The following is a 10,011-nucleotide window of genomic DNA, read 5'->3' as shown; positions in this document are numbered from 1 at the left end:
CTCTCACCTAGGGTGTGCTCCTAAAATCTAGGGAGCCTATGCTGAGAATTAGGTGGATGGGCTATCACCTAGGGTGTGCTTCTAAAGTGTAGGAAGCCTCTTCTAAAGTGTAGGAAGCCTAAACCGAGGACTAGGTGGATGAGCTCTCACCTAGGGTGTGCACTTAAAGTTTTAGGAAACCTACACTTTAACTTATGCTTAAGGTGATTTGAGGTTTTCTATATATTCCAATTAATTAAATCAGAAATTCCCATTTTTTGACTTGACCATTAAGCAAGAAAGAGAACTCAAAACAAAATGACGGGAGAGGAAAAGAGATCAACCCGCTTCCAAAACTCAAAGCAAAAAGGGGTGAGGGGCAAAAACACAAAGCAATGTTAGAAATTCCCAAAATAGTATCCAAACTGCTCCGAAATCAGCCCACAAAAGCACCACAAAACTGTGAATAAATTGCCCTAAATCAGTCACCAAAAGCACCCCAAAGCAGTGAATAAAACAATCTCAAAACATCCCAAAACAATGTGCGTTTAAATTGTGATCAAACCTCCCTAAAAATGTTCAAAAAGTTGCAGCGAAACCAGTCTAGACTAGTTCCCAAAAAAGTGACAACCTTCCTAAAAAGTTACCAAAAATTGCAGTGAAACCAATATAAACCAGCTCCAAAATAATCAGTCACCAAAAGCACCCCAAAGCAGTGAATAAAACAATCTCAAAACATCCCAAAACAATGTGCGTTTAAATTGTGATCAAACCTCCCTAAAAATGTTCAAAAAGTTGCAGCGAAACTAGTCAAGATTAGTTCCCAAAACAGTGACAAAACCTTCCTAAAAACGTACATTTAAAGCTCCAAAAACTGCAACAAAGCTAGCCCAAAACAGTTCCCAAAACATCATTTAATTATCCTTCAAACAACATTAAAATAACAAGTAAATTTCCCCAAAATCGGCATTTAAATGGGGCACAAAGCCCCCCCTCAAGAACAGTAAATGAATCAACACTCGGGTGGCATATAAAGCCTTCGAAACCAGCAATTTATAATACCCAAACGGTGAAAAAGTCGAGGCAAAACAGTAAGAATGACAACTTAGAACGACATCCCGATTCTTCTTCAAAACAACGATAAAATCGAGAAACCGGCCAAGAAGAATTGAATAAAGATTTGCATGCAAACCCCACAATTCCTATGCGTTAACATATCTCCAAACTAGACTTTAATTCTTACATTTATACCACCCAAATCTTTCATGTCATGTCAAAACAACATCGATACGACTTCTAGCACGTGTGCGCAAAGATGTGTATGTAGAGGGATCAAAACTTAAGGTGTTAGAAATGTAAATCCATAATAATTGTGCGGTAGGTATGTAAATGCCCCCAATACTTTAACATATCAATGTGCATAAGACTGGTATCAATAACTAAACTGGAAAATAAAGCCGTAGGTTTCGTATTTGTCAAAATCATTAGGCAAATAGTTGAAAATACCAAAGATTAATAGATTGTAAATAATAAATCAAACGGTTAAGTTGAAATCATTAATCATGATATAATTCAACACTAAATATTTGCCAAAGAGTAGTTCCCCTTTGCACATAATTAATTCATGAATTGGCAAAATTTATCATCCATAATAAATCTAAGCAAGATAATCTAAAAATAATACCAAAATCATCCATAAAACTGCAGTTTAGGTGTTAGGCAAGTGAATACACTGGATTGAGTGGTAAGTATGTAACTCTTGTTATGTCGTGTACGCTGCAAAGAATAAAGAGGAAGGGGAAGAGGTATACCTGGCCGAAGCCCGCTGGAGAAGAAGAGGAGGAAGGAGGAGTTGGTCTAGGTTGTGAGGGTTGTATCAAACAGCGGGAACAACAGTTTTGGCTTCTATGGAGTCGTGCAGGGCTGTTGCTGCGTAAACAGGAAGACGGGATAGAGCGGTGCGAGGCAGGCCGAACGACTTCTGTCGTATGAGGAAAAGACAACGAAGCAGCTGTTCGACGGGGAGGGAAGTGAGCTTCCTGTCGAGCAGAATCGAGCCGAGCAGGAACTTCGCTTTGAAACGTGAGGCGAGCGAGGGCTTCTGTCGTTGGGGGGGAGTCGAGCGAGGCCTCCTCGAGCTCCGATCGATGGAGAAAGAAACGTACAGGAGAAGGAGACGAACGACTCGTTCTGTTCGGCGGCATTCAACCCATCTGACGCTGTTTCGGCGAGAGCACGGCAAGGAATGGGAAATAAGCCGCGGAAGGGATCACCAACGTGGATGAGATCGCTGGCAAGGAGGTGAAGTTGGGTCGGCCAAGCAGGTGAGGGTTTTGTTTGAGTCGGGCGAGATCCTCGGCGCAGAGAAGGAGAGGCGAGCGTGGGTTTTCGGTGGAGTGGGAGCTTCGGTGCTGAACTTCTGTCGAGAAAGTGGAAGGGGACGACTCGAGCGATCTCGGGGCAAGGCGGGATCGAGCGGCGAGGAATGGGTTTCTTCGGCGCAGAGAGGAAGGCGAGTGCGGGAGTCTGTCGAGCGAGATCGAGGAGAAGCAGGAGCAGACGAGCGGTCAAGCGGAGCAAGTGTCGAACGGGGTTTCTGTCGAGCGGGGAGTATTCAGTCGAGTGCGAGTAGTGAGGCCAGGGTCTCTGTCGAGCGAGATCGAGGAGAAGCAAGACCAGGCGCTCGGGAATGGGCAGAGGAGGAAGCCTCGCCGAGGAAGAATGCGCTCTCTCCTTTTTTAGAATAGCAGCCGGGCCAAATTTAATCGAAGGAGCGGTTCGATAGCCGTTGTGCGAAGCAATTGGCGGGAGATTGAATGTTTTCCTTTTTGGCAGCCAACTTAATTGGAAAAGCTTTATGGGGGAGATTAAATGAGAAATTTGAAATTTAAATTTTGCATTTTGAAATTTCTGAGCTGAAGTGACTAGCCCGTGCAGCCTGAATTGAACCCGGGTCGGACCTGGGCGGAGTATGGGCTCGCACGCCGCTAATTAATCGCACGCCGCTAATTAAAAGAAATGTGCATCGATTTTCGTGCAGTTCGCGCGAGTGTGGAACCACAGCAATATGAATGTCTTTCCTAGCTAAAGTCGACATCCTGGAAGCATTCGTGCGGTCCTTTTCGTCATCCGGGGTCGTCCAGACGAGTTTGCCGACGGACGAGTCGATTCAAGTCAAAGTCGTGTGTGGTGCAGTGAGTGTATGAATTGCGGCGTTCGTGAGTAATCGAGTCACAAAGGGTTCACCTATGGTCATATGATCCTATGGGAACTCATTTTCGGGCCCTCTACATGTTGGTCTTCAGCCTTTGCAACTAGAAGTTGAGTGCTTGGAACCACTCATGCGAGTTCTTTACAAAAATGAGTCAAGAAGTGGCTTGAAGTTCTGCGGGAGGTAGGCTCCATCTCTAGTCCGCTATGATGGTCAATAAGAACTCCTAAAGCTAGATCCTAGGTTCTAAGAGTAGGAGACTAAGACCTCACTAAAAATGAGGTCAACACTAACTTACATTTATTATAATTGGTTTATCCTTTTTTTCTTGTCTTCCAATTATATGTAATGTTTATAAATATCTTAAAATAAGTATGGAAAAGATGTTGTAAGTGAATAGAATTTTTTTTGTACAAATTTTACCTTCTCTTTTGGGAAAACATGGTAGCTAAACCTTTATTTTTAGTTTGGTGATCATGGATATCCTTCTTGGTAAGAATTTTAATAGTCGTTATTTTTATTTGATTCATGCGCTTCCTTTTTTTTTTTCCCTCATCCGTACATTTCCTTTGAGTATTCTGAAACTTCTCGCTAAGTTCTTTACAAAATATCCAAGCTACCCAAACTATATCTAAAGTTAGTCAGCCAAACGTCCTTACACTCGCTACACCAAAGGCTTCACATAATTAACCTAAATGACTCCAATTTCTTTTTGCTATTATTCTTAACTTTTCAAAGAATCCATATCTTGTCATGCCAACCTCTTTTAAGCTCCAAAAAAATCAAACATGTAACCAACTCTTAGTATATGTTTAGCTAGTTTTGGATCTCCATTTTCTGAAGCATTTTAAGCCCTAAATCACCTCCGTTGGTCTGTATCAAAACCCCTAACACCAAATAAAAATTCTTACCATCAAATTTTACCTTAATCACCATTATATCCATTGTGTCACTAAATGAAAGATTGTGAAATTTGATCCTTGGTCTACTTTGTCAAACAATAAATGGTGAGAGTAGCGGGAACTAGAAAATAATGGGAGAAGCTGTTGTTGTGGAAGGATAAAAAAGCAAAATGGATGGATCTGTTTATATAACATCATCATTTTGACAAGTGCTGCCTTTTTTTTAGTTTCATTTTACCATGAGATTCTTGATGATACTTCTATTTATCTAGCTTAATGGCATTTATGTAGGGTTGAAAGGACATTCGATCATAAAGTTCGTCATTGAATGAGAATTTGTAGGTTTCATGGCTTATGTTCAAGCCTGATGCTCTGTTCGCATACTTTTATTTTATTATTAATTTCTTAATTCTTAATTTTTCTCTTATTGATATATAATCTTTAATGTCTCTTCTTTTATAAAAAACTCCCTTTAACAACTTTTGTGCTGAAGTAAACTCCTCTCGTTTCAATAAACTTAGTTAAAATTGTAATGAGTAAAATGTCAAAATAGTCTCTTGACTAGTTATATTGGGCTATTTTAGTCCAATGTGTCAATTTAGTCCCTAGACCTTTTTTATGAGGCCTAAAATAGTCCTTTTCAGGGACTATTTCAGGTAACATTAATATAATATGGAGATTAATTTGGCACATGTATAAAAGGGGATCATTTCGACACTTTTCTCGAATTTTAATCGAATTTTAATCAACTTATCAATTGCCTATCTTAATTTTTTCCTCCCAGGTTCTCTCTCTTTCTTTTTTTCTGTTAGAATAGATTTAAACTTCTGCTCTCTTTCTATCGTACTTTACAAGAGCATAAAGAATTTGTGAAACCCTCCTCTTATCTATTGGTTTCTCTTTTCTCTCTATAGATATTTCTGTAATTTCAAGTGTCTGTCTCTCATTTGATTAGCCTCTTTGTGATTGGCACCTTCGTCCTTGAAAAGGATCAAAACCTTTTCACAGCTCTCTCCTCTCTCTTTTGAACAAGTTAGATCAAAATCTTATTCTGTTTATTATTATTCCCATAATCTTGAACCTCAAATTCACCCCCAAAACTAATTCTAGAACCATTTTGAAACCCGAAATCTCCACCATCTACAAAAGAAAAGATTGCTATTGATTCGCACGTCTGTATCCACACTATTTGGATATAGCCAATCTCGACTTAGATCAGCCTAAGGCTTGCTCGGAAGTTGTAGGAGGTCCAATCTTTTTTAAGAAGATTTTCCAAGCTGTGTAGCACGGAATAAGCTAAAGGAATTGGTGTAAAGCCGGAAGGGGTGCCACTAACTTGACTTGTGATGCAGTACTTTTACCATACAAAACCAATTGAAATTCATAGAGCTTGAAGTTGATGGACTGAGCAATGGGGAAAATAAATGATGAGTATGACCGAAACAGATGGCTTGATGGAGAGATTTTTATTTGAATTATGATCTTTAAGTAGAAGATCTTCCTTGACCATCACTAAAATTAATAGCATGCATACTTCTTAGATCATTTAATCATCTCAATCAAATGCATCAAAAATTTTGTTTGTGTGATTTTAATTTCATCAAAAGATTATTTCAATTGCCAATGTATATACTCTATCAATTCAAATAGCATGTGATTAATCATATATTGGCTAATAACGATATTTAAGACATTTGTTTACTTTGATTGGTTAAATAAATGAATAAAATTAGAATCTGACCATTATTTTTCTTAATATTTAATGAATGGTTAAATTATTTTAAAAAATTTGATGAAACTGAAATCGTTAGTAATTTTCATGTCAGTATTTGATATCAATTGTGTGATTTAATTTTGAAATCAAAACAGAAAAGAAAGGAAAATTAAATTTTGCTGGGAATAGATATCTCCTCCTAAGAGAACAAAATTTCATTTCATCTATAATATGTAGTCCTTCTCCATGTTGACTATTATTATTCTTATTAAATATATATTTCATTGTTGCATTCTGTAATCGATTTGCTTTCATTTGACGTTATGGTAATTGCCTTCTTTTGTGCTAAACCATAGAATTCTCAAAACAAGGGAGAGAAAAGGAACACGCAGGTATCAATGGAAAATTATCCAAGAGAAGCAATAAGAAGGTTCTGCCACAATCTGTGGGCTCAACTACTTCAAATGAAGGTGCTTCAACGTCCGGTATTGCTTCTCAGACTACATCAGGAGTGTTATCTGGATCTGGAGTTCTCAATGCTAGACCAGGGAGTTCGACATCCTCTGGACTACTATCACAAATGGTCTCGTCCCTCAACGCCGACGTGGCACGAGAATATCTTGAGAAGGTAGCAGATCTCTTATTTGAATTTGCCCAAGCTGATTCTTCAGTAAAATCCTACATGTGTAGCCAAAGCTTGCTTACTCGTCTTTTCCAAATGTTCAACAAGATAGAGCCACCTATTCTTCTTAAGGTGAGTTTGAAGTCCTTGATCATGATAAGCTAGCAGTTCATTGTTATTTACTACTGATCTCTTGCATGCATTTTTTTTAAAATTTACATTTATCTACATATCTCACACCTAAACTTTCATATTTGCAGGCATAGCTCTTAAATATTTAATATCACATAAAAAATAGCACTATTGTTACTTTTTAAAAGTGAACTACACTTTTTCATGCATAAGTTTAAAGAATCAAAGTTCCATGTATGGAAATATGAATGTTTAGGTGTGAGATATTTAAATACAAAAGATTTGCCTGCTAAATATTTAAATTTCCTTTTTTTTTTATAATACCCTCAATTTTCAGATCCTTAAGTGTGTCAATCATCTTTCGGGTGATCCAAATTGTTTGGAGTACCTTCAGCGTGCAGATGCAATCAAACATTTGATTCCTAACCTCGAACTTCATGATGGCCCTTTTGTCTCTCAAATACACATTGAAGTAAGCTCTCAAATTTCCAGGGAAATATATTTTGTTTATCAACATTTTAGTGTGCGTGTGTGTATATTATTTGCATGAGTGATTATTGGCATAATGAAGTTACACAAATGGAGATAAAATTCCAGGTCCTCAATACACTATTCAACCTTTGCAAGATAAACAAGAGGAGACAGGAACAAGCAGCGGAGAATGGCATTATTCCTCATTTAATGAACTTTATTATGTCCGATTCGTCACTAAAACACAGTGCATTGCCACTCCTCTGCGACATGGCTCACGCCTCACGAAACTCCAGGGAACAGGTGAGGATTCATGGCGGATTAGATGTGTACCTGAATCTCTTGGAAGACGAAGCATGGGCTGTTACCGCATTAGATTCTCTTGCGGTCTGCTTGGCCCATGACAACGACCACAAGAAGGTTGAACAGGCTCTATTAAGGAAAGAGGCCATCCAGAAGTTAGTTAAGTTCTTCCGGAACTGTCCGGAACAATATTTCATCAACATATTAGAGCCTTTCTTGAAGATTATTACGTATGTGGCTTTCTTTCTTTTAGATGCATGCCACCTAATTCGTATGCGTTTACATATCTATTATGTATAATTTATTTTTATTTTTATGCCACCCAAATCTTTGATATCAAGTGTCAACATGTTCCTCTTATTGTTTACATGGGGGTATTTTAGTCTCATTCTAAAATTTTAAAATTAGTTCTCGGGCTCTTCCATTGGGATTATTTCAGTCCATATTAAAAAAAATCTGAGGACTAAGTTGGATTTTTTTATATATTTCAGGGGAATATTTTTGACACTTTTCTCTTTTTAGATCACATTAAAAATATCAATGCTTCAACTTTTAACAAGTGAAATATACCTTTTTAGGCATAGGTAATTGACATGTATGTAAATTTTAAAAGTTTAGGTGTTAGATATGTAAAACATAGGATTTAAGTGGTATGAATGTAAAATCTTCCTTAAATTTGGGGCATTTCCATACATACCCCCTACATCTTCTTTTTTTACAGGAAATCAGCGCGGATAAATACTGCAATGGCAACCAACGGTTTGGCTACGCTTCTCATTTCAAGACTGGACCATCATGATGCTATTGCTCGACTTAATCTTCTAAAATTAATTAAGGTTGGTTTATCAATTACAATTCACAGCCATTACTTTGTAAATATAATATTGTTACGGGAGCTTAATATAATAGAGTTTTATGGTGTCTGGTTGTGAAGGCTGTTTATGAGCATCACCCAAGACCCAAGCAGCTGATAGTGGAAAATGATCTCCCACAAAAGTTGCAGAATTTGATCGAAGAGCGCAGAAATGGGCAGCGCTCTGGAGGGCAGGTTCTGGTCAAGCAAATGGCTACTGCGCTTGTAAAAGCTCTTCACATCAACACTATTCTATAGTCAACCTCCACACCAGCTTGTGTTGTACAATCGAGGTGTAATTATGTAAATTTCTTTTTTTTTTCTTAACTTTGGTTTATTATCATTATTGTTATATATTATCATTATTATTATTATTATTATTATTATTTGAAGCATTGGGAGCCTATGCTCAATTTCATTGTTTGTAAATTAATTACATCAGTTACATGTATTTACATGTAGGGATCAAAGGAAACTTATCGATAACATCTAAGAGGGGGATAACCCACCAAGACATTTTACATTAATAGTTAATTTGTGTTGCCCCTCCTAAAACAATAAAATTTCATTAAAGTTAATTATAGAAGTCTGTTCTTATATATCACTCCTTGAACATTTGTCTACTATATGAGGTTTGAATGCTCAACTTTTTGGCCTTATGTACCGCTTGGCAGAACAGAGCTAGAAACAGAATGTTTAGATATGTCTAATTACAAGATCGACCAGATTTTATTTTAATAAGATGGTGATCATGGTGTACCTATTTCACAATGCACATAAGAATTAGACTTATTGTCGTGTTACAAATTTTGATTTTTAGATTTCTGTGCACACATTTTGCCAGACATTGAATTAATAATTATAACTTCATTATTGCTTTTAATAATTAACTTTAGAAGTAATTAGGGCATTAATATACGTGCAACTCAATTCTTATATATTTACATATCTGACATACTAATTTTATATTTATTAGTGTTAATTACTTTTTAATGTGAAATTCATTGTTTTTTTATGGAGTAAACTAATAATACCTTTCTGGCTGGTGGACCAAAAAGAAAAAAGGCATGATGGCCTAGCTCTCGCCCTCCGAAGCCGCTGTTCCCATTTGCTTCCCAATTTTGGATCTATCATCTATGTAATGCTGCGTTTTTTTTTTTTTTTTTTTTTTTTTTTTCTTGTTCTTGGATCTATTATCTGTAGCCACTAAATTTATTATTGTTATTATTATTATTTTGGGAAATTTACATATGCAGCACACAAATTTTATGGATTTATCTAGACCCATTCTCAGATGATTGAGTCAATAGTTTAAGTGCTGAGGTTACATTTCTAGATCTTTCTTGTAGTTTTGTTGTGGATCTGATTTGGGGTCGTCATTATTTTATGCTGCATGTTTACAGCAAATTAAGAGTTATTCCAAGTGCGTTATTCTTATTTCTTACGCTCATTTTCTTCCTAAATCTTGGACTTGTAGTGGGTTTCGAGATCTATTCTTGTTGTTTGTTGGGGTGAATATCGTGACTTTGGTGTTGGCTTTCGCATGTGAATGTTACTTGCTTTACCTTGTGTTGTTTGTGGGATGATTTACTTGGTATGTTTGCTGGTTGATTTACACTCGTGAGATATGTTTCTCAAGTGTACATGATTTATCTTAGGTGTCCTATGTGAGATCGTTAACACGAGTATGGTTTGTTATCGAGCATGAATGCATGCTTTGAATTGTCATTTGCATGCCTGTCCTGCATGGAGCAGTTTACACTTGCACGTTGCCTCGACCGGTCGCCACGGCTCGATCGACACCACCTTTGCCTCGACCGGTCG

General features: G+C 37.3%; 1 protein-coding gene across 1 annotated transcript in view; it reads left to right on the top strand.

Annotated features, from left to right (window-relative positions):
- The window catches only part of LOC110023067 (MAP3K epsilon protein kinase 1-like), a 98,312-nt gene extending 89,583 nt beyond the window's left edge, over nt 1-8,729 (top strand). The window contains exons 22-26 of the mRNA XM_020722287.1: nt 6,163-6,560; nt 6,898-7,032; nt 7,158-7,564; nt 8,056-8,170; nt 8,269-8,729. Coding sequence (XP_020577946.1) covers nt 6,163-6,560; nt 6,898-7,032; nt 7,158-7,564; nt 8,056-8,170; nt 8,269-8,445 — 1,232 coding nt within the window. The 3' untranslated portion in view covers nt 8,446-8,729. The remainder of the gene's footprint in view (nt 1-6,162; nt 6,561-6,897; nt 7,033-7,157; nt 7,565-8,055; nt 8,171-8,268) is intronic.
- Nucleotides 8,730-10,011: the final 1,282 nt, after the last annotated feature.

The sequence above is a fragment of the Phalaenopsis equestris genome, unplaced genomic scaffold (genome assembly GCF_001263595.1).
Source record: "Phalaenopsis equestris unplaced genomic scaffold, ASM126359v1 Scaffold000209, whole genome shotgun sequence".
Classification (NCBI taxonomy): domain Eukaryota; kingdom Viridiplantae; phylum Streptophyta; class Magnoliopsida; order Asparagales; family Orchidaceae; genus Phalaenopsis; species Phalaenopsis equestris.
The sequence above is the reverse complement of the archived record's forward strand: the minus strand, read 5'-3'. Positions and strand labels throughout refer to the sequence as shown.